This window comes from Puntigrus tetrazona, chromosome 17 (assembly GCF_018831695.1).
Source record: "Puntigrus tetrazona isolate hp1 chromosome 17, ASM1883169v1, whole genome shotgun sequence".
NCBI classification, from domain to species: domain Eukaryota; kingdom Metazoa; phylum Chordata; class Actinopteri; order Cypriniformes; family Cyprinidae; genus Puntigrus; species Puntigrus tetrazona.
In genome coordinates, this window is record NC_056715.1 from 7,238,376 (window position 1) to 7,264,315 (window position 25,940).

Consider the following 25,940-nt stretch of genomic DNA (forward strand, 5'->3'; position numbering starts at 1 on the left):
AACCATGACTTTTTTGTTTTGTTTTTGGCTTATTGATAACTATTTGTAGAACCACGTTTTCACTACAGACTATTTGCAAAAAACGTCGCAAAATTCTAATTTATATTTACCTGTTTTTCAGTTTTCTTCACCCATCACATTTTATTTTCCTCTCCTTCTTAAACAAAATACACTAACGTTAAAAACAAATATATATATATATATATATATATATATATATATATATATATATATATATATATATATATATATATATATATATATATATATATATATATATATCAAAAGCCCTAATAAAATGAGGCCACACTAACAAGAAATTGAAATTGCCAGAACTAGAAAAGCTATGGTATTGTTTTGGAAACTGTTATATTGATAGACTTTTGTAAGCACAATCTATTGCCACAGAGAACAACCCACTGGCATTTTCATTCACCTCAATTAACATTACTGTTATTAGGACAAATAAATAAAGTAGTCAGCAAATCACAATATAACAATATAATTTAATTCATCTGAGAGGTTCGACAGGTTTAACAGCAATCAACACAGGTAAAACGCATTTACACATACAAGAGGGGAATGTTTAATCATTCTTATATCTCAGCACCCAATGCAAAGCACAGATGCTGTAAACATCTTTCATCCTCCTCTAAAAGGGAAATAACAGCTGTCAGTGACAAGCATACACACTATATGATCATTCAACACCTATAATTACCTGTCTGTCAGCCTGGACAACACAAACTAAGTTTGGTGCACAAACATTCATTTGAATTATTTTTTTTGAACATTAAATATAAGCAAATATTTTCAAGAGAAGGGCTGGTAATGAATTCGTAAAATCAAATATTCTCATGTCTTACACTGGAATGTTTCACAATATGGCATTATTTGTGTGCTTGTTACAGTGGTGAATGGAGGATTTGAGAGAGCGCATACATGTGTAAATAAGCTCTGAACCTTTCCCTTTGAGCTCAAATGTTTCTTTTATATTCTCCTTAGGCTGTGGACAGTGAAATAACTGTGGGAAAAAAATAAAAGAAATAAACTACAGGACAGTATGCATCTCCAAAACAAAACGGTGAAACAAAAGCAAATCGTGATTACATATTTTACCCACACAAAATACACACAAACATATAACACAACAATGGGGAATAATGCAATAATCTCTGGTGGTCATAAAACATGGGATAATGACATGCATGTTTCTATAACCATTTTATGCATTCAATGTGTATTATCCCAGAGTTATGCCCTGTAATTCTAAACACCACTTGTTAGAGTAGAGGTGGACACAAGGTATGAGGTTTTCTGAGGGACACAGGTCACGTGACCTCTAGCCCAGGCCCTCCAGAAGGTGTAATATATTTAGGAGGCTCCGTGACGAGCAGCAGACTCTCTCGGGTAGAATTCAGCCAGAGTGCTCTGAGGAATTCTCTTCAGCATTTCTTTGGGGAAGATTCTGAGCAGCTGCCAACCAATATCCAGTGTCTCAAACACAGTTCTGTTGTCATAGGGGCCTACAGAAATAGACATACAGAGTCACATAACATAACACTCCAGCTTCCATTGTGTATCATAACTTGAACCATTTGTCACAAACTGAGGTGACTTATTGGAGTCTTTAAGCGGAGACCAACAAAAGTCATTTTGCACCAGACTCTTCTGACTCAAGTATGCTATATCTGACGGGACTTAACAGGTTTCCTAGAGGGGTACAAAAAGGGGTCTCTGAAAGACATGAAAAATCCCATATACTTTTTATCTGCAAATAAATGATAAAAATGTAAAATAGAAACTTGCCTATTATCTATACTTATCTTTTAAAATGTATATTTAGTAAAGAAACCTGTAAAAAAAGTGCATCATCATCTCATAAAAAGTAAGCATCACAACAGTTTTCAACAATAATACAATAGTAATATTATCACAGAATGATGATTTCTGAAGACTACAGCAATGGCTGCAGTAAATTCTGCTGTACCATTACAGTAAGAAATTACATTCTAAAATACATATGGTTAGGATATAGTTTTTTTAATTTGTAAAAAAATATTACTGTTTTTACTGCTTTTTCTAAATATTCAGCCTTGGTGAGCATAAAACGTCTTTTCTGAAAAGATCTTACAGACTCAAAACTTTTGATTAGTGTACACAGACAGATATCTAAAAATAATAAAATATAGTATAGCAAGATAGTATAAAAGAATTATAATCATACGGTAATTTCTCAGAGCTTTACTGTTTCAGCTTCGAAGCAAAAAAAAATTATGTGAACAGACAGAATGTTCTTCAAAAAATTAGCTTTACACCCTTGTATTTGGCTTCATGTTGCTTAAAAGTTCAAAACCGCTGACTGACACATAGCATCTATAATAGCATATTTCAGTTAAACAGAAAAGTGCCTCATTTGAAGGAAACACTATATTGTTCCATGAAACTGCTGGGAGGATGAGTGAACGCATGTTTTGTTCTCTGTAAATAGAAGCAATAACTGAGATTGTTGGAGTCCAGCTTGTGTTGGTGGAACAATGTCCTTTTCTATCAATGACGGTAATGACACAGCAACTGTGTGACAGACACAAAGGAGATTGAGAGATTTCATCCTAAAATAGGGCTGGGATAACTATGAAAGATGTACATACTTATTTTTTTAAAGTGAAGTGGGGGGTTAGATGGAGACGGAGGGCCTTGCACCTTGTGCCGCGCTGAAGAGCGACAGCATTGAGAAGAACATTCACTGAGGTGAAAGTGCTTGCAGCAGAGCAAGAGCATTGGCTGATAGAAGTACTGTCTAGTGGTTTCCGATTTACAACATAAAACAGCCTGAGAGAGTACGCATACACACTTACACAGACGGAAGAACCTTGGAATTAAAAAAAAAAGCAGCTCTAGTGTGACAAAATCTGCTTAAAATAAAGCAAAACATGCATTCACTAGAAAACTGAATAATTAGGTCTTTGCGAGAACATCTCTAACAATTCTGCCAAATTTAGACATGTAAACGAATGAGCCAATGCGGTTTTGAGCCAGCTAGGGGTTTGTACCTTGAGTAATGAAATTCTTTTCAAACTTCTGCAGGAACTCCAGGTATAGCAGGTCATCTGAGGTCAAAGCTTCCTCACCCACCACAGCCTTCATGGCCTGAACATCTTTACCAATAGCATAACATGCATACTGCAGGATCACAAGAAAAACAGTCAGAATTAACCAGAAAAGAAATATATCGGTTAAACAGCTAACAAATGTCCACTACTTAATTACCAGCTGGTTAGAGACATCGGCGTGATCTTTGCGGGTCATGCCTTCTCCGATAGCGGATTTCATCAGACGAGAGAGAGATGGCAGTACGTTGATGGGAGGATAGATCTTAAAATGGGAAAAAGAGGACAACGAGTTTATGAAAGCAATAGCAAAAACTGTTAGAACTTTGGTTCATAAAGTTCATAATAAATAATGTATATGAAGCACATTAATGGACATCTCACCTGTCTGTTGTGCAGTTGTCTGTCAACATACACCTGTCCCTCTGTGATGTATCCCGTGAGATCAGGGATCGGATGGGTGATGTCTGCAAACAGAGGCAGATTTAAGCAATTTTATGCAGACAAAATTGCATTTTCTAGTCATTAACTACGTTGATTGTTATTAATAGCATTTATAAGCCATTTCATCTGCAGCTCTTGTCTAGGGTAATACTGTGATGTTTTTGACAGAAGAGAGCTAGTGAGTTATTGAGATAGAAGGGCAAAGAAAATGAGAAAGAAGAAAGATGGAGGTTTCCTGGTGCTGCTATAATAGGGAACACCCATTCAGAAACACACACAGGTCCTTCACAAGGATGTTTCTATAGTAACCAAAGCCATGAAGAGTCCTAGTTACTGGGCGCAGTTGCTGTGTCCGGCCCGAACACAAAATAAAGTAGTGCACATTTTATAGCACTAACTGTCCACAATCATTCTGATTCCGTTTTGTAACGGTGGAAGGACACCTTAATCACTGAATAAAAATAATGACAATTTATTAAAATCATGCACGCTATCCTAGCAATCAAGTGTGCAAGAATGTGCAAATGTGCTTGGCTGTAGTGACCTGAGAGTGACCGAGAAGCGACCTAAAACATGCAAAACCTTTGTTAAGGAACATTACAAGATGTTCTCAAAAAAAAAAAAAAAAAAAAAAAAGTTAAATAAATTAACTAAAAAATATAAAATCATAGATAAATCAATTAACTAATAAATGGACAGCAGCAAACTACATACACATATATATATACCACTGACAATTAGTATTACATAAAAATAAATGTGTATGTGCATGTACCATCATTAGGCATAGTTAGAATGGGGATCTGGGTGATTGATCCATTCCTGCCCTCCACTCTTCCAGCACGCTCGTAGATCGTAGCAAGATCAGTGTACATGTAACCTGGAAAACCACGACGACCTGGCACCTCTTCACGGGCAGCAGAAACCTAAATCCACAATACATACAGACATAATGGGAGTTTTACATCATGACAATTAAAGTTGTGTGTAATGTGTATTAAAAAGTTAGAAATTAAAACACAAAATCTGTTTGATAAATGACAGCCATTTCAAAATGGTCAAATGACCCCAAAATTTTAATTCTGTCATCATTTACTTGCCCTGAAACAGTTCCCAAACGGTATGAAATTCTTTGTGTAACCAGTGTGTAACCAGGCTGTTTTAGGTCACCATTTACATCCAATATTTTTTTCCTACTTTGGTGACCCAAAACAGGCTGGTTCCAAACTTTTTTCAAAATATCTTCCTTTGTGTTCGGCAGAACAAAGAAATTCATACAGGTTTAAAAACTGTTTGAGGTGAGTAAATAATGACAGAATTTTCTTTTTTGGGTGAACTGCACCTTTAATCTGTTTTCTACTTGCTGCATCTGCACACCAAAGCGCTTTTATAAGCAGAAAATACACTCAGATCTTCTCCCAAGGTTAAAATGAGTGTAGACACTGTTTTCTGAGCTTCACCTTTACCAGGCTGAATAGGAGAGGGAGTTAAATGTTAATGCTCCCGCGGCTCTCTGGAAGCATCTGCCTACTGCAGAAGCCAAAGCAGGCAGCTCCGATAGGGCTAAATGTATCCCCAAGGTTACAGCGGCACAAAGACACGAGGGAATGGTCCTTTCAACATGCACGCAAACTATTTAGAATTAGCATTATGTGTTTGACACATTTAGACATCCAAACATGTTTGTGGCACAAAAATGATAAATCACTGGCATGAGTGTGGAAGAATGAAGATGCTGCCAGAAAAAAAAAGCATCCTCAGAATGCTGAAGAAGAACACGAAGCATACTCAAAGCATGCCTGTCAAAATGTCCCACTCTTGTTTATAATGGCATGGTACCATACACCTCATATTATCTTTATGTGGACTGTGACCTAAAAGTGTAGTACACATCCACTTTATGGAATGCAGTATCACTAATGCAACACACTCATTTTCTTCACTCTTGGAGTGAATTTTTTTTTTAATACATTCTTCTTCACTCAGGATTTCATACCAAAACGTAAAACACTTAAAAAAATTAGTAATTCTAAAAAAACAAAAAAAACAAAAAAACGTCATTCAATAAGTCAAGAATAATATAAATTCTCAAAATATATTAAGTATCTAGTTTATTCATCACATTGCAATAGGAAGGTCAACATATTGAGCAAATCGCATTTTGGAATAAAGTGGAACATAAAGTGTAGTATGGTCTTGCTGTATAATACCACAAACTGCAGGGTCCTCTACAAATTTTATGCTTATATAAAATGTGCATACTAGACACAAATAAATGTATTAAAGCAAAAATAATATAGTGTAAATATAGAAGTATGTATAGCGTAAATAAATAATTTCATAATATTTTTTCCCTATGCTGTGTTCTCATTTATGATTTTTTTTAATCATTTAGATTACATTTTTTATATGTAGATTACCATTTTTTTTTAAACGTAATTTATAATGATTCGCAGCACGTTGTACTTCTGTGCTTGTGACCAATAACACTTGATTTGACTTATCAATATGCTATTCAGAACAAAGCCAATATCTGGGTTTAACGTGAGGCTTTGTTTAAAGCATGACTTTTACATCTCGGCAGATGGTGCTGAAATCTATTCATTACAATTGGACACAGTGGCTCTTCAACATAAGCCACAGAAGAAACACGATACTAACCGTAACGCTGGCCATTGCTCTAGCCTCCAATATTGTTTCAAATGTCAAGAGGAGGTTACAGTGCTTTTGTTACAGAGATTGTGCTCTTTCATAGCTGTTTGTTCACTGCCAAACAGTTGGAATATGATATAAACGAAACAGCCCTGTACATGCAAAGTCAATTACTCGTATTGCTAAGCAGAGTTGAGAGATGCTAAGTAAGGTCGTTATTTATACGATACATGATAACGCAATTTAAATGTGTTTGCTGCGCAGCTATCCTAAGAAGTGCACAGTACAATGGCTAGGAAAATACAAAATGATATAGAGACTAGAAATAGAGACTTGGGGTTATTTACTTGACAAGGTCAATTATGTTTAAGCAGGTATGAAAATTAAATGGAGAACAACAACATGACATATGATAAAATGGGGCGCTGGAAATATTACCACAAAGCACAAAAGCTGTTTCAGATTTGCTTGCCCTTGCATCTAATAGAAAAACCTACTTTTCCCTTGAATGCTTTTATTGCAATAAAATGTCAATATGAACTGTTTATAAGGGATACAAGTGCATTGTGACTCTGTAAAGGAGACCTTCAACCATGTTTGTTGAAATGGCTGAATTCACTATAGCGAGATTTAATAAATAAATAAATAAAAAAAGACATACAACCTTAAAAATGCATTGAGCAAATTCTTACAGCTCGTCTGTTTGCCAATATAAACCCACTAAAATATATTTCAAGCCTTTTAGGCTCACCAAGGCTGCCATTATTCGGTGAATAACTGCAGCAAAATAGTAATATTGTGAAATATTGTTATAATTTAAAACGACTGTATTTTTCTATTTTAATATATTTCAAAATGCAGTAAATCCCTGCTACCTGAAAGATGAATTTCACATGTGGGATGATCCTTATAAATAAATCTAATATGTCGATTTGACACTCAATAAATCTATTTATTTTTCACTGTCACTTGTGATTAAAGTAATGTATTTAAGAAAGTAAGTAATCAAAACTTTTGAACGATGAAAGTGTAAATTCAACCAGTGATCGCCAATGGATTTTTGAAATATGGAAAGGTGCACTATTACTATTATTATTTTATTTCACTGTAAAAAAAAAAAAAAAAAAAAAAAAAAGTATTTTGAAAAACGTTAAGCATTTATTAATGGAAGTTAATTAAAATCTACTTCTCTCAAAAATCTGAGGGTCTTGCATTTTAACGGTCCATTATGAGTAAATAATGTTAGCAATATGATATCGTCCTTACCTCTCTCAAAGCTTCTGCGTAGGAGCTCATGTCTGTGAGGATGACCAACACGTGCTTCTCACACTGATAAGCCAGATACTCCGCTGCAGTCAAAGCCAGACGCGGGGTGATGATGCGTTCAATGCTACGTAGAACAATTTAAAAGATTAAAAGAGTCGATATGCATGTTATACAAAATGCATTACATAAGAGGACAGAGATCATTTAAATTAATTCTCACGTAGGGTCGTTGGCCAGGTTCAAGAACAAGCACACATTGTCCATAGAACCATTCTCCTCAAAGTCTGACTTGAAGAAACGTGCAGTCTCCATGTTGACCTGGAATAAAAAACAAACATGCGAAATACTGAACAGATCCAGAGCAAGACCTTCACTTCCTGTTTCATCAGACGATGCAGGTAATTTCTTGTTCATTGTTCAACCAGGATCTCCACTATTCAGTTCGAAATGACCTCTTAAAGTACATTTCCTGCTAAAGGAAAATCCTTTTCCTTTTATAAAAGGTTTAGCTTTTTGACCAGCCTGCAAATAAAATCAAGATATAGAGTTACAGGATGTCAAAAGCGAATGCATTAGACACGAGTCCTCTCCGGGAGCCCAGCGGCCACAGGACACAAGGCTGGGTCAGTGACATTTCAAGCACGGGTTAATGGAAGCCCTCCACACTTGAATACACAGGGGAACCTGACACCTGACACGGGTAATACCTGTCTGAGAGGACAGAGCGCAGCCACTCAGGTGACAATAACAAAAGGTATTGGGAAGGAAGGAGACAGGTGAGGGCAGGAAGGTTAAGGTGGTGTTGAGGAGCAGGATTAAGCCACCTACGAGGACCAACATTCACCCACTCACACAAAATGGACACAATTTTAAATTCCATCCACTGAGAGGATCATTTTACACAAGCATCCTGAAATTCATGCACACTTGAGCCATGTATAGAGACCTAGATGTAAAACTGGATTGTAAAGAAAACGAACACACGAGGAATCTCAAGTAAAACAAGACTTTGACCATGGCAAGAAAAACACAAATAAAGACAAGGAAAACCACTCACCCCCATGGCAGCAAAGACAATAGCGAAGTTTTCTGAACTGTAGTCCATCACATCTTTTTGTTTCTGCACCAAACCAGCCTGACGACAGATCTGGGCAGCAATCTACCAATCAAAAAGCACAGTTGTACAATTAAATAAAAAAAGGAGGGGGTTGGGTCACTAAGACTGCATTTATTTGATTAATGATTCAAGCTAAATCTACTTTTGTGAAATTTCTTATAATTAGTTTTGGACAGTACAAATAACAGTTGTCCTGCGGAAATAATTCTAATATGCTGATACTGCATTAATATTGTTAAAACACATTCTGCTGCTTATAAAACGGCAATACAGCATTTATTTGAGTTTCTTGTCACTTTTGATTAATATAATACATTCCAAAACAAAAATATTAATTAAAAGAAAATCATAATGACGCCAAATCATCAACAGTAGTGTACAATACATTATTTGAATCTCTGCTATTTAACTTCATATTCAGTTTTTTCTTGAAGAAAAAAAAATTATAGAAAACACATTTGATCCTATTTTCTGTTTAGCATGTTGAAAATTAACATATATACACATACATACACACATACATACATATACATATGTATGTATACACACACACACACAGAGAGATATATGTGTGTGTGTGTGTGAATTGTGGATGTATATTTTTGTGTGCATTTGCAACAAAGAGATTAAGACCACAAGCATGAGGAATTTCACGCTTATCACTTAATGTAATGGTCCTGGACATCTAATCCGGCCTGACCCCTGTCTGAACTCTGACCCAGAACACCTGTTTCTCTGAGGGGATAAAGCCGACTGTGACCCCACGACTCCTGTTTAATGAAACGAGAAACTTTTATATCACAGCACAGCGCCTTCATTAGTGAGACACTGAAACCCTCTTTACACTTGGGCTGTTGGAAGTTCACACCATTCAACCTTGGCTTTTGATCATATATTTTCATAACTGACAATCACTAGAGCTTCTATTCTCTTTTCGAAGTCTATATACTGAAAACAGATTTTTTTTCCCCCAGTTTAATCCGATTCATTAAGTATTGTCCTATTCATCTCTTTGCCATGACAGAATTCAATACTTTTCCTTCCTGCATGCATGTTGTTAATGATTCACTCTTTAAGACCTGGAGCAGGTTTCTTTAGATATGGAGTAGATCTGAACATGAGAGACACGCTTTTCAGACTTGTAATTGTTAACTGTTGAAGCATTCTAGCAGAACAATTTCACAATGTATTAGGGGTGGCACGATACACAAATGTCACGGTTCAGCTCAAGGTTTGATATGGTTTTGTTACAACAGGGAAAAAACAACATACTCATACAGACAGTATTACATTTTTTTCAGCCTAGATGTGATAATAGGAAATATTATTTTACGTTATAATGTCAGATATAATCAGTAGTACATATACATACAAGAAATAAATGACAGATAAACAAGGGGCCCATAACGTAGCCTATATGATGAGTTTTAGGAGACAGCATTGCTAACTTGACAGCGCAGTTTCAAATGAGAGTGGTAGGATACACAATCACAAAACTTGGAATACAGAGCAACAGTTGAGTCTTTAAAGTATACTCCTTTGTCAGCCTATGAGAGACGCGTTCAGAATCAGCACATGGTTACGGTCTACGCAGCTTTGTTTTCAAGGCGTCTGCATTCGTCATAAGGCTGCAAGCACCGAACCCAATGTCCTACTATGACCGTTCGATATGAATACATACATTGTGCCAGGCCTACAAATGTATACTTTTCAATTAATAGCGGAAAAAACAAATAACCTTGGTCTAGAACTGGTTTTCATAAACTATATTCATATATTCTTCACCCAAGGTCTTAACAAAGGGTTTAAAATGACAAAAGCCCTGGGTTATCCATAGTGTGAAAAGCCCCAAAAGTGTTGTCATTTATTATTATTGCTTGTGTGTATGAGTTTTAGGGTGTTAATGGGAACTTTCTGGTTGATGGTTCAGGGAAAACAGCTCTTTCAAGTGTTAAAATCTCAGGGTTGAGTGAACCAGCCAGTACAGATCACAAACAATAAATATGTGTATAGAAAGAGGATGTACAGATTCAGAAGTGGCATATCTAATAAAAATCTGTTATCAAACCAAAAGAAAAATTTACATTTTCTTTTCTTTTTAATGTATAATTTGCATGAGAGGATATAGACAGTTACTAACCATCCTGTTTATGTAGCAAAATGAAAAGAAATAATGTAGATAATACAGAGTCGGTGGTTGAAGAATTATTCATGTTCTTCCTTTGACTCCAGAACGGAGTAGATTCTGAAACTGTGGCGTCTTTGAGGTTTAAGGCCTTGGCAGTGAGGTTACAATATTATTTGACCTTGAATTACAAAAACCTACATCACAAAACATACTTTATAAAAAAATAATATATTTATGAGAGTCAAATAGACTCTGGGGACTAGTAGACTAGCTATGAAATAAAATGATAGACATCTTTGACCTTCCCACACTTCCTACAATTCCTACTCAGTTCCAGGCAGCCTACTTATATCCTTAACAGCTCATGTCATGGGTTATTACATTCATTTTCCAGCCTGACGGCAGATAAATTTGGCAGCTGAGTCATAGCTGGTGGGAATAACCAACTACAAAAGCCTATTTATGATCTCTGGGACAGAAATGACTTAAACGAAATCAACCTCTTCATCATAATATGTGAAGTTGTATACTCAGAAAGTCCTTGTAATCTCTCACTAAAAGCCTTGAAAATAAGTTCCTAATAATTCATGCGATAATGAGTCGGTGGCAAAGAAATCGTTTATGACCTCTGCTCTGTCCTTTGAAAGTTTGAGGAACCAATTTAGAGTTCAAGAATCGTTTATGGTTCTCATCATTCAGTTCAGCAAGGACATCACACTCATCTTGGAACTAAACAAACCAACTGACCTAAAGCATGTACTGGATGTATTGATCAGTACTAAGTGGTTGGTTTTGTTTGCATACTCTAGAGCTCTCAAAATCATACCGCTTCCTCCCGCATTCACACGAGAGGAGAATGTGATGAAACGAACTCTGACCCACCTCACTGTTTCCACAGAAACACCACAGGGTGAAATCAATTACAGATCCCTCTCAAATTAACGTTAATCACACAGCCTTGTCTCACTCGCGAGCATAGTACAGAAAAAGGCGCTGCTGCTGCTGCCTCGCTGCTGCACAATAAAGTGCTAAATTTGATCACAACACTTCAAATGAGGGAATTTAAATAAATCCCTCTAGGTTTAATTAAAATAATTAAAACACACTGGCAAGCAGCACGGCCTGTATTGTATCACCGGTTCCTGAATTGGGTTCTGCATAAAGACACATTCCTGCGGTGCATTTCAAAGACAGTTCTTGCTAGTCGACTGCAAAAACAAGGTGAATCTATTAAGGCAGCCATGCTTTGAAACAAAAGTGCAGAAAATGTGATAATAAAATATACTGGTCAGGGCAAATAGTTATCTAATATCAATCATCTCAAAACCAAGGTCAGATATCGGCCAAATTCAACCAGGCTTAGCAATATTTAATTCCTATATGTATTATACTATACTATGAATTATTTACTGTGTGAGCCTTTGGAATTCAAATTAACATGATGCTATGATTAAGTGCTCAAGAAACATTTCTTCTTATTATTATCAATGTTGTAAACAGTTTTTAACGCAATTTTTTTTTTGTGAAAATGCACTACCATTTAAAAGTCTGAGGTAAGTAAGATTTAAATAAATAACACTTTCATTCAGGAAAGGCACATTAAATTGACCAAAAGTGATGGTAAAAACATGTATAATATTATAAAAGATTTCTATTATAAATAAGTGCTGTTCTTTTTATTAATCGAAGACTTCTGAAAAATATTGTGTCACAGTTTTCAAAAAAAATATTAAGCAGAAAAAAAAAACAATAATAAGAACCATAATTAATTTCTGAACAATGGATAATCACAGGAAATTTGTTTAGAAAAACTTTAGGAAACTTACATTTACATTTTTTTTAACATATTCAAGTAAAGTTATTTTAGATTGTAATAATTTTTTTAGCCAATATTGTATTTTTACATTATCTTTGATCAAATAAATGCAGCTTTGTTAGGTAAATGTATTATCTATAAATATCAGATGAAAATCAAGACATGATATTTAATTTCATATTTTTTTTATTTTAAATCTTAACTTGAAACAGTAACTACCTGCCACCTACATAATATATTATATGTGTGTATTTATGTATGCACTGGCACTGCAGTTAAAACACACCTCATTATGTGGTAGCCCAGCAGCACTGAAGATGGGGATCTTCTGTCCACGAGCGATACTGTTCATGCCATCAATAGCAGAGATGCCTGTCTGGATCATTTCCTCAGGGTAGATACGACACTGAGGGTTGATGGGCTGACCTACGAAGAGTTAAAGGGGGTACACAGTGATCTTTAGCACAAAAAAAAACAAAAAAAAACATCCGGTAAAAGAGTCAACAAAGTACAACTTCTAAAAGGAAGAAAAGAAGACTTATTGGGAAAAAAAAGATTTTCTTAAGGCAAAACTATCCACATTGACCATGACAAATGATAAAGGCTTATACTTAAAAAAAAAAAAAAAAAAGTTTTCTCGTTAAATCTGGAGTAGTGCAACCTTGAGGCCTGATCAAACTATTGTTGTGCCCCCTCTTATCCATTCGGCTCATTTAAACGTTGCCCTGAATCGCCATTGTATACCTTGGATAGCTCAAAAGATCACCTTTGCCATTTCAGCTTAGCAGAGATCAGGGTCATGAGGTCAGTAAATGGCTTAAAAAGCACACAAAAATTCCCATTCAACTTCACAAAAACACAAATTCAAATACCAAGGAATTTTAAGCATTGATGAGCATATTCTTGCATGCTGGCCTCTCAACTAAGCTGTGTGCATGCCGCACAAACGCAAAGACAAAGAACATTTAGCATGGCTGATGGGAGACTAAATGGCAAAAATTTAAAATCAGATTTATCTCAAATCAACCCAAACTCTAGAGCTAATAAAATCACAGCACTGCTCAATCATCTATGTGAAAAAAACCCACTTGCTCCTTCAAAAGTTACATAAAGCTTACATAAAAAGACAAGTCTCTTACCATTGATGTCCAAATAGTCCTCAGCCAGAACAGTAGGACCCCGGTCAATTGGCTTACCGGACCCATTGAAAACACGTCCTGAAATAAAATGACAAGTTTTTCATGACATCTGTATGGGTTAGAAGAAACAAAAAAAAACTGATTACATTGGCTGCAAGTTAAATTATATATGCTTACCAAGCATGTCTTCAGACACAGGTGTGCGCAAGATGTCACCAGTGAATTCACACGCGGTCTTCTTGGCGTCAACGCCTGAGGTGCCTTCAAACACCTGATGGGCACAAAACCTGACATTAACTTTAGATACTGCAAATGTTGAAGTCTAACAAATATTTACAGAGCACAGAGATCCAAACATCTGCAGATGCTTTTAAATAAACACTTGCCTGAACGACAGCCTTGCTGCCAATAACTTCCAGAACCTGTCCGCTCCTCCTGGTCCCATCAGGTAGGGTAAGGTGCACGATCTCAGCAAAACGTGGAAACTAGGGGAACATGATAAAGACCAGGATCAGTACACAAACTACCATTACAAGTCAATTTGTTTATTATCAATTTGTGAACTTAACAGTTCAAAGTCAGTACAGTCATGTCATAAAATAAAAAATATTTTTTAAATTTAAATAATGAAATTTCACATATTTTTGATCATTTTGGTGAGCACGAGAGGCGTCTTTAAAAACATTTATAAACCTTTTCAACCACAACATTTTGAATAGTACGTTACTAAACATAAATAACCTTAAAAAAACTAAACATTTTATTCATAATCGAATGTTTAGAAGTTTAACAATAAAATGCTTTAAAGTTCCCCTATTATGGGTTATGAAAGGTTCATATTTTGGTTTTGGGAGTCCCCAACAACAGGTCCTTCATTTGAGAGACAATAACTTTATACACCGAGAACTTTCAGATTTAAAACTTAGCAGTTTTCATTAATTTAGAGCTGCTGAACACTGCATGAAATGTAATCTTCAAAAATCCATAACAGGGGCATTTAACATTTAATTTATACATAAAGTTCTCCTTAAAGTAAGTTTAAAATGCTCATATTTTGAAATACTTTTATATATTTTTTTTTACATTTTACAGAAAAAGGACTTACTTTGACATTGTCCAAAATAACCAGTGGTCCATTTACTCCAGACACGGTAGAGTAGGCTGAGGATGACAAAAACGAAACACAATGTGAAAACAAATACAACTTTTTGTAACTTTATACTGCCTGCGAAAGGAAGACAAGAAATTAATATTAAAATTTACACCTTCAATTTGCATTTTTATTTGACAATTTGAGACGCCCCTGAATAGTAAACATGCAATTACTAAACAGATATATGGGAAACCTTTATTGATTCTAGGTTGCTACACATCTTTTTGACAGGTGTGAGTGCAGACACACACACACACGTGCACGTGCACACACACACACACACACACGCGCGCACACACTAGCTGTGACCAATAAAGTGCATGAAATTTGCTAGAAAAGCCCACAATCACATGGAAATGAGGACTCTTTCTCTTGACACCTGTGTATCTAATTGTACACAGTGACCTTTACTGGAGTATTCTAAATGGCTTTCATAAATTTCCATGTCCAAATGTCAGGGCTAGAAGAACACAGTTAGCACATTCAAGGAGGCTTTTTCGGCAGATGTCACAATGGGGGATGACATCTTCACTCTGTTCCATGAGGGACAATTACTTGGCTCAGACTATGGTAATTTTTCATGGTTCCAGGTGCCAAGAGAGTCTCATACAACCTATATAAACAATTACAATTATTTTTGGGTGACAGGATGAACTATCTTTGTATTGAGCAGGCCAGGGAAAAATGGGGCACAGGTGTCACTTTAAAGGCAAAGTCCATTCAGAAGTTATGATTTATTTGCTCACCTCATGCCATCTCAAACCTTTGTGACTTTCTTTCTTCTGTGGAACATTTAAGAAGATATTCTGAAGAATGTTCGCACTGACTTATATCGTATGGACAATAGATACAATGTTTACACTTATTTAGTGTTTAGCATAAGACAGAAATGTGTTTAGGTTTGGAACAACATGAGGTTGAATAAAAGATGACAATTTTCTCTTTTGGGTGAACTATTCCTTTAAGACGGCCCTTTTCCCCCCCATCATGACTGGGGCTCATGTGATTCCTGAATCACTACGGGCAGTCTTTCCTTAAACTATGAATCAGAGAGCAAACATAGTATGCCCAAAATATAACAACAGAAACATCAGATCTGGGAAAAAACGTGATAATTCCTGAAGCTGTGGTGCTCATCTGTGCGAGAAAGGTACAAGTCTGACCTGTAACATATCACAATGCCTTCTTTTCTGTCCAAAATTAGTCAAATTATACATGAAAAATCTTTTTTTAATCTTAGTTTAATATAATAATTAAAAATACACCAAGTGTTTATGGTAAGTGCTACATAAGTTGCAAACTTTTTCTCCTAAATTTAATTCTAAAAATGCTTCAAATATTCAATTTTTCCCTATTCTCCAAAGAATTACTGGTAGTTTATGGAAAACATAATAAAACATAAGGACGCAAATCTCATTCAATTTTAGCATCCTGAAAAATATTTATGTTGCTCTTCGATTTTTAAAACCAGTCAACCCCCAATGTACCTCCTACTGCAATTTCAAGTGGTGTTATTGAGCTGTGGTGCTGAGAAAGGTTTGAATCAGACTTGCAACGGGACAATACCTTTCCTGTCCAATCTAATGATGCAAAAACAAACCAAACAAACTAGATGTTATTAAAAGGATTTCCTTAAAAATAATAAGCACTTTTTTTTTTATTAACACTGAAACATTTTTATAAAAAGCCAGCCAGCATTTTTGGTCCAGACTGCAGGTGCATGCTCAGGGTGGGCTGTCATTAGCGGCAGAGGGTGTGGTCTCATACTCTGGCCTTTTACTTTGCATGGGAAAACATTAGCCGTCCTGTCACAGGAGCCAATTTGGTGTGTGTCCTTTTACTTTGTTTCAGAGTGTGTGTATACGTGTGTGAAAGAGAGAGACGATGCACGCTAGATGGAGAAGAGTCAGCTTTGTCTGCTCCGGGTTGTCCATCACGCCTCAGTGTGCCGGTTTTGTGTGCGCCGTCAGACTGTGGTCTGATATCAAAGGCAGTAGGAAACGAGAATGGACTGTCTCCAACGCCCAGCACAGCAGCCCCACGGGGAGCAGACACTATGCCACTAATTAGGCTTCAGACAGCAGAATCATTTGTCAATGCACTATTGCCGTTTCCCACACATACACACACACACACACACACACCTGCACATCGTGACTTTCCTTACTGGCTGAGGAGAAAAGGACGGGTGAAGGAGAGAAACGTGGTTCCATCCTTTTGTGTCTTTTTCCCTTTTCAGACATTTCTTCTTTATCCATGGCTCATTTTTTGCTTTTTTTTTTGTTTTTGGTAAGTTTCTGCATAAAAACATCTAGAGGAACAAAGGAAGAACTATGCTAAAATCCTAAGAGGCCCCCTGCTTTCACAAATTCCTCTATGAATATTGTGTGAAAAAAAGATTTGAATGTCTTGTGACAATCTATTATTAAGTTGAGAAGTATCACAGTTGCTAAATGACAGGCGTCTGCTGTGTTTCCCCTCTTCGGCTGCCCTGTGGTTCTGACAGTGAATGGAGATAAATGCGTCTGACGATAACTAATAGTACATTGATTAATTAATGCTGCCCACTGGCTACAAAAAAACCCACCTCAATTTCAGCTACTGCCTTGCAAGAATTAAATCAACGCGCACAGAACACAACCCTTCAAAATTTTTTGTAACATTATAAATGTATTTTCTGTCACCTGCAATTGATTTCATTTACTCTTCTCAAATAAAACAATTATTAAAAAAAAAAAAAAACATGGAAACGGATGATCCTCAACAAAGCACAATTAAATAAACTTTACTGATATTGCGATTTTCATTTAAGTATTGTTTTTCGATATCCTATTTTACCATCATATGTAACAAATAAAAAAAGGACACATTACATGCGGTCTTCTATTTGGCATACCGAAGTTCAGAGGAAAAAAAAAATGTGTATAATAAAACAAGAAACCTCACAAAAAAAAAAAAAAAAAAGATATTATCTGTGCAGGTGAAAGACCTCGTCCCCCATTATGATGATTCCCTGAGCGACACGTCTTCCCTAAATAAATGATTAGTCTCATAATTGCCGTTATTACAGTGAAAGAAAAACAGTAGTCAAATCACCCCAACACTGAATATTCGCTCTCTCAAAACACACAAAACAGATGCGTTCGCAAATTCGCGAACACACTAAAATGCACGCTTCCTGCAAATTCCATCATTTTTCAAGACATTATGGCTTTTCCTTCCCTCCGTCCTTTTTGCCTTAGCCCAGACAAATTGCAGTATGTGCTTCACAGGGAGGTGCTTATAAAATGGATTTAATAGCTACACTTACCCTACAAATTGCCCATATGTTTCAAAAGAGATACATATGTCTATTTACTGAGAGGTGATCATAATTACGAGGCTGGAAAATTGCGGCCATATAATTGTACATCAACCCCTTAAAAGTCTCTCGAACGCAACGCAAACTGCTAATGGAAAACAGTGAGGAGCTGAAATCTTTACTCAAACAAAGCTCATGACATGCTCCGATATTGTGCACAACATTAGACGAACGCTAAACGAAGGCACGCAGGTGCTAATCTGCTCTACCAAAGCAGGACGCTGCTAGTTTTTGAAGCGAAAATTAACACTCATCTAAACACGCAGAATAAATGAACAAAACAAGCAGCACAAGCACAGCGCAAAACTACCTGATCATAAAAAGGCAAAACAGTCGCTAATTAAAAAAAAAAAAAAAAATGAGGGCGATGAAACGACCCCGCCGAACCATGAGCCAATCGCCTTCCAGCTCTGTGATGAAGATGGCGGCCCACTTCAACTCCACACACAGAGGACTTGGTGCCTCATAAGAGGCCTTGTAAAATAAAGATTAAAAAATGGCTATACATTCACATGGTGTGAAGTAGCAACATTTCCCATTAGGCTTGAAAAACTTTCCCCACCCCTCCCAGGACACTTGAGTTTGAGTGCGCCGGTCCGAGGGCTAGGCATGCAACACCAGCGCGGGTCAACCTGAGGCCTGCGGAGCTGCCAGGCCCTTTTGTGTGCCGAGATGTTAATTGGTTCTAATCCGGCGGTAGAAGCTGTTTTGGTAGCCTGACCCCGCGCCCTGAAGGACACCTTGGTGTGAAATACTAAAGGGCCCATTCAAGTGGCGCTGAAAGGAGGCATGGAGCATTCCAACACATTTCCATCTCTGCTGTGAAAGAGAAGCGCTGACGGCGAGGGGGGGCACGGTGGGACAGGCGTTTTTTTTGGGGCCGGCCGGTAGCGTTGCGCTGAAACTGAATTAACGATACAAAAGCGCAGGCAAAGGTGCCAGGCTTGTCTCATTCACGCACATCCTCCTGTGTTTCTTCGTTTTCTTTTTTTGCTGAGCATCCGCACTGTGGTTTCCCATAAGACGTAATAAAAGAGAGCGCTAATTGCCCCATGTTTGGGATCAGATCGACACAAATGCTGCTGTCATTAAACAGACAAACAAGGCTCACACAATTCCGCCATGACACCCGCTAAACTTACCCCACAAGACCCACATATTAAGACTCGATAATGAATTCTGAGACATTGGCCGTCTTTGATACCGTAACTGAAAAAGACTGATCCTGTCGGAGGGGGACAGATGTCCGTATCCGTCCAAGGACAATCTATGAAAGCAAAAGGATGGGAAATGAAATCTCATTCTGAACAGTCATGGCTTAAAATGAAGACTGCGCTTTAATGGCAACGCCGTTTTTTCCTAAAGGAATTGCAAGAAAAGATTGTCATATGTGCATTTCGGGAAAATACTAAAGTGGTTTTCGCTGCAATAATCAAATGAGCGAACTTGTTGGCAATGGCTTCATAACTCACAGTCAGAATATAGAGACTCCGAAATCACATGGTTTGATATGACACCTCTACTTTCTGACTGAGAGAATAATGAACAGACTGTTTAAGCTGTATAAGTGGAAAAAGTTCAATGGCAAAAAGCCACCTGCCAAAACGCTACAAAATTATGCTGCTATTCTAAGCACAGACAACGTTCAGTAGCGACCTTTTGTCGCAAACGTAAATGGCACAAAACGTAGCACTGTGCTTTTGATTAAACGCACATTAGCACATTTCTGTGAAAATAAAAATTATTTTCGTGATAATAATTAGGGCCGCTGTCCTGTAAATACATATAATAGCTGCCAGATTCGAAATTCAATGTTACGCCTATTCAGAAACATGCTGAACACTAAACAAAAGTACAAATTTGGGGGCACAATAAAATGCTTTTTGGAAAAAAAAAGAGAAACGTTGGATGACCAATAGATAGACGTATGAAAGACAGTGAATCAGAGCTCACAGGGGACCTTGATGGTATTCTCTGGGACTTCAATGCTAACAGAGGGAATCCAATTATGGCACTGACAGCACAATGTGCTACATACTCAAAAGGGCAGGTTTTGGATTTAGTTGACTACGTATCAAAATGAATTGAGCAAAATCTGTGTTGAAAGATGATCATTCTGAATGCATAAAAATGACAAACCGGGGAAACTGTTTGAAAGGCCTTCATGATTTCACACGCAAAACTGATGATTATAGCCTCTTTGAATAACTAAAAAGTGCTAGCTAATTAAATTCAAACAATCCCCCAGCAGAACATTTTAACGTGCTGAAAAGTCGCCGACATAAAGAAAATGCAAGAAATGCGATTATTAATTAAATGTTAAATTATTAAATAGCAAACAACGTCATTATAATATTTCAAAAATGCACGATTATTCAAAACTTGCCACGCATGTTTATCATTCAGCTCAGGTTATGTTCTGTTAATGAAAATAACGCAATGCCCTTTTCAAGAGATTCTTCATACACGCATCCGTCTGACGTTTGGGACAATGTGACATCAAGATTAAACGGCGAGAGAGAGAAGAAATTAACTTGACATGCTATCAACACTACTAAACCCATCAAAAAAAGTCCCCTAAAAAAATAAAAATAAAATAAACAAAAAGCAAGACCTGCACGCAACACACAGACAGTCTGATAAAAGACAGACACGTGCGCACACACATACACACACGCAATTGTGGCTGTTCATCTGTCCTAACAAAGACCTCCACAGTGATGACACCCCCATCAAACAGGAATGCTTTTAACCCCACAGGTAGAGGCAGAGGCTGTAACGGAGGACTCCCCACACGCATGCACTGATTGGGTCGTGTGTAATCAGACGACTGCGTATGTGTACGTGTGCGCGTGTGTGTGTGTGTGAGGGGGAACGGTGGGAAGAGCTGTAATCTGTGTGTGTTTCCTGGCGGGATGCAGACTGAAGGGGTGACAGCTAAACTGAGACAGCTGGTTAACCCCGCTGCCTTTCGAGGAGAGGTGGCAAAGTGGTGCAGTTACAATAGATCGAAACAGCCGTAATGTTACTGCAACAGTTTGAGAGTGATTTGCAGGGACAGGCGGGTTTTCACCCGTACGCTGCCTAGCAACAGATCTATAACAAAAGTCCAAAGCGGGCCCCCTATGACAGGCCAAGTTTGCGCTGTTCGTCATATTTCATATTCAAGTCCATGCGGCTGGCATACTCGCATTACTTTAATGTCAGAAACAACAACATATTTCAAATTAAACCTGATATTTAAAAAAAATAGCTACATAAAACTTTGAAGAAGTTAACAAGTTAACGGAGAATTCAACGCCTGTTATGCATTCTGTGAGATAAATGCTAATTAATGCAAAATGCTTTTATTTTTAAGTGCTTAAGAGTGAGGGACACTTTCTATCAGGTGTTTTAGGATGAACTATAAAAGGTAAATAAACGACTATTATTAATATATAAATTAAAAAAAATTAAATGTGTTACACATCTAAATATTACTTCGCTATATAGTGTAACATTTATAAACAAACAAACTAAATTTTTAACCTTTGGCTTTCTTGCCTTGCATGGTTTCTAATAAATAGTATGTAGTCTAAATGTAAAAGCATAGCACAAACAAAATTAATTTTGCAATTCTAACATATAAACCTACATAGTATGCAAATGCTATGAGGTAAATGCTAAAAATGACAAAATAAGCAGCATTCGTACCAGAAACACAAAATAAGATTTTTTTCCTTTTTAACCTACAATATGCTTTTAAAATAATAACATCTAGATGAAAAGGCAAGAAAAACTGTGTGTCATATATGTGACGTGCATAATGGGATAAAAAGGTTTTTTAATCTAAGTAGTCCATAATTTTATATACTTGGATACTATTTTTGAAAGTCGACTATTCTATACTCGTCTTTCATTTACTTTTCTTTGATGGCAAGATGAAGTCGAACGCCCACCGCGGGCTTTCTTTTTCACTGTCACGACAATTGATTAATTACAGGCGGACAAAAGGATTAGCAACAGGAAACAGTGGATAAAATAAAGGAGGGCTGTGACATCTGAAAGATTTGTTTATAACCATGTCATTACGGGTAATTGTTTCTTCACAGAAATACCATTACCGTGCTGAATGTCTTTTCAGCACATTTAAACGTCTATTCAGCATTAAAACAAAGCGAATAGACAGTCTGGGTTAATTGCTTTTGTTGCCAATGACGTGATTAAAACAAAAAAGGCCTCTGCTTCCACAGAAAAGATGAATGCACTGTACGTTTACTTTGTTTGTTTGTTTCTTCAGGCATCTTGGAAATTTGACTGGGCACAAGCATGCTAACAAATTACTTAAACACACCAGCCGAGACGACAAAAAGTTGTGAAACAAAAATATGGGGCGGGGGGGTAGCATGATTGAATTGAAAATATTTGATACGCTCTAAATCTGCATTCTCGACATACCAAACGTTTCGTAACGAAACACAAAAAAAATGCTTTCCCTTCGCTGCGCCCTTTCAATGGCCTCAATATTACTTTCTTTTTTTAAATTTGAGATGAAAAAAAAATAAATAAAAAAAAGTTTTAAACTTGAAGGTCCTTTCAGGTTTTTTCAGCCTTTTTTAAAGGACAAAGCAGGACCAATCAGACCTGAGCTGACGGACACAGCCTCTCGACTGTGATGGCATATCAGGCGCTGCAAGGATTCATGGGTACAGATCTGTGTGTTTTCCTTCCCATCAGTCTTCATTGCCTTCAATCACAGCCCACTATCAGCATGCACTCTGCCACTGATGAGGCACAAAATGGTGCTGCTATCTGGCATGCCTACATTAGAGAGGCTTTTTTTAACAGTATTCCAGGGGGCGTTTTAGATCGGGGGTCTTTACGCATGCAGCTTCTTTGGCTTTCAGAAGGGAAGGCTTCAATTCTTCCATTAAGTAATTTATTTTCTTCCTGGTTTGCTAAGAGGCTTTTAGCCCGAGCTTTCCTTTGACACTCTTAGGAAAAAAAAAAAAAAAAAAAGAGAGAGAAACAAGCTACCTGCGATTCTCGGTGGGACAGTGCGTTTTGAGGTCTAAATTAATGAGATTTACAGTGAATAACATCAATAATACACATGAAGGGGAAAAAATGAGAGAAAGATGCCAGACGAGCTGTAATTTTAGCGAGGTTCTCCATTAAAGGGGTAAACAAAATTAACTACTCAAGTGCTGAAACATCATACACAAGAGTCAAATTATGTTATCGAAGAGATGCCGGTAACACATTATGACTGAGTGGCGTCATCTGATGTTCCAGCAGGTTGAATGCAGGATATTGCGAGGTTTCTAGAAAAACGGAGAGAACAAAGTATACGCTATTACAACGACAACAAAAACAAAAATCTACACATATACATATAAAAGAAAAAAATTGGAAGAACTTCTACTGATGAAACTAGTACTATTTCTCAGTGATGCCTACTTCCCCATAAATAAAATACATACTTCCTCTGTACAATTAAGCAGGATTCAACCACACGAAAGCCAAATAAATAAATAAATATTAATATTACATGACCTCACTAGATCAAATTCAATGCCAGAAGGCACTATTTAAAAGTTCCAAGTAAGACTTTTTGTTATGAAGGAAATTAATATGTTCATTCAGCAAGGACATATTAAATCATCAAAAGTGATAATGATAATAATCAGAAATGTTAGTTTAGAGATCAGAATCATTTCTGGATCATGTGACAGTGAAGACTGGAGTAATGATTGCTGAAAATACACTAAAATATGTATTAACAGTAATATTGAACTGTAATAATACTTAAAGTTTTACAGTTTCAAAAAAAGTTTACCAACAACAAACTTTTGAATGGTGGTGTAACATAAAACAAATGGAGGAAAATACATAATTTTGCAACTGAAGTTAAAAACTGGAGTCATCAGCAGTATGCTTAAGATCTACTTCCTCCTTTTAGGCAACCATTGCATCTCAATGGATTTTCCTTAGTGCAAAATATAATTTGATTTCAGATTAGCTAACTATATTCCATTAAACTCAAACATTGGGAGAATACACTTTTAGCACACACTCTCTTAAACCTTACGTTAAAAATCGAAGACTTGTGCTGCACTACACCACTTTTTACAAATCAAATGCCCTCCCCATAATATGACATACAGCCGAATATCAAATAGCAAGCCATGTGGCAGAGACGCAACCAAAATCTTAAACAAAAAAAAAAGAAAAAAAAAAGTCTCTTCTAAACTTAATAGAAAATATGTCAACACAGGAAAGAAACTGCGCTTTTCAAGGGGTTTTAAACAATTTGGAATGCGCTATTAGGTTGCGTCTGACAAGGCAAACAATTTGACAACAAAACCCTTGACAAGAAATGGAAATGACAAGAGTCAGACAGAAAGAGGCTGAACACAAAAAGTCAATTTAAAAAGACGTGATGGACAAGGATGAAAAGCACTCTTCAGTAGCCCATATTTCTGACAGACTAAAGCAGCATGAACAGATTCGGAGACGAAGCTGAACCAGTGATCGTTTCACAAACCACTGCAAAATTAGAGCCTGGCAAACGAATATTTAACCGTTAATCAATTTACAATAATTACGAAAAAGACTAATCGGTGACCTGGCAGATACCAATATATAAAGAGACAACTCTCATTGCTGTTTGAATCAAAAACAACTATTAATAAAAATGAAAATAAAATAACTACACATATGCAGATAGGACTTTGTGTCAGCGTAATGCAAAAATGTGTGACTTTTTCAGTTGCAAAAAAGTCACATGATGTGTGGTTCCTCATTGCACATTATTCAGCGGCTCAGCTGGGCGTCACGTGATTATGTCACATGAGAGGGATCATCACTCCATCTGTCCATCTCTGCATGCAATAGCTATTGCGTGAGAAATTCATCGAAAACAAAATCATAAAAATGTCCATTCCGTTCACCAAATACAGACCTAAAGAGCACATATAATATAAATGCTATCGCATTATCAATATTCAACTGACGGAGGTCAATAAACCAAGCACAGACGGAGCCTTCAAACAATCATATAATAAACTTAAAGACCAACCTTAAAAATACATATCAAAAATGTATGGTGAACTGTAGATTTGAATGACTATTTCACATTAGATTAAGCGGTCTATCTAGAAATAATGAGATTTAGACCTGCTCGGCTAGCTAGCATGTTTACACTTGCTTGGACATTCAAAGACACCAAAGGTTATTCACTTTCTTATTGAAATTAGCTTAAATAACACACTTATTTGGTTTATTTACACAACGACCGTTCAAGGAATTTGTAAAAAAAAAGGGCAAAGGTGCTAATCGATTTACAATAAAAAGCTTAAGCTGGTGTTAGCATGACAGCTGTGCTACTTTGACTCCAACATGAAATCCGCCAACATTAGATCAGCTTTGTCTTGACGGTGTTTAACCTCTGATGCAAAGTTAAAATGCAGACTAAAGAGTTATAAAGAGAATACAATCGGAGAGCCGCTCTTAGCTGTATGAATGAAAGCTAATGACACTCACTCAGTCTGGGCTGGGAGATGTAGTTTCTGACCACGGCTTGAGCGTGCTGCCGTGCCGCCGCTTCAGGGCCGTTCAGATCCACGGGCCGATTCGCCACTAGCGTAGACATTGTTAATATTTTTGCTAATTAAATTAAATGGTCTAAGTGTAAACAGATCTGCGCTGAGAGCGGATGAAGAGGCAGAATCATATGACAACCGTGGTCAGGAAGTGGCGCTCGTGCACGCACA

General features: G+C 36.9%; 1 protein-coding gene across 1 annotated transcript; it reads right to left on the reverse strand.

Annotated features, from left to right (window-relative positions):
* Nucleotides 1-486: 486 nt before the first annotated feature.
* On the reverse strand, nt 487-25,940 carry atp6v1ba (ATPase, H+ transporting, lysosomal, V1 subunit B, member a). The gene is made up of 14 exons (XM_043263179.1): nt 25,711-25,940; nt 14,778-14,833; nt 14,059-14,157; nt 13,850-13,943; nt 13,673-13,750; nt 12,820-12,959; nt 8,530-8,631; nt 7,693-7,790; nt 7,473-7,596; nt 4,330-4,480; nt 3,495-3,577; nt 3,271-3,375; nt 3,054-3,183; nt 487-1,526 (listed from the first exon to the last, which is right to left on the reverse strand). The coding sequence occupies exons 1-14, from the start codon at nt 25,817-25,819 to the stop codon at nt 1,375-1,377; spliced, it is 1,521 nt and encodes a 506-aa protein (XP_043119114.1). The 5' UTR covers nt 25,820-25,940; the 3' UTR covers nt 487-1,374.

Bases quoted from the DNA above. Each gene is read 5' to 3' on its own strand.
- atp6v1ba (XM_043263179.1), bottom strand. From the start codon at position 25,819: ATGTCTACGCTAGTGGCGAATCGGCCCGTGGATCTGAACGGCCCTGAA. The intron at 13,751-13,849 runs GTAAGCATATAT...ATTTTATTTCAG, and splicing joins TGTGTCTGAAGACATGCTTG to GACGTGTTTTCAATGGGTCC. The intron at 4,481-7,472 runs GTAAGGACGATA...TTGTGGATTTAG, and splicing joins ACGCAGAAGCTTTGAGAGAG to GTTTCTGCTGCCCGTGAAGA.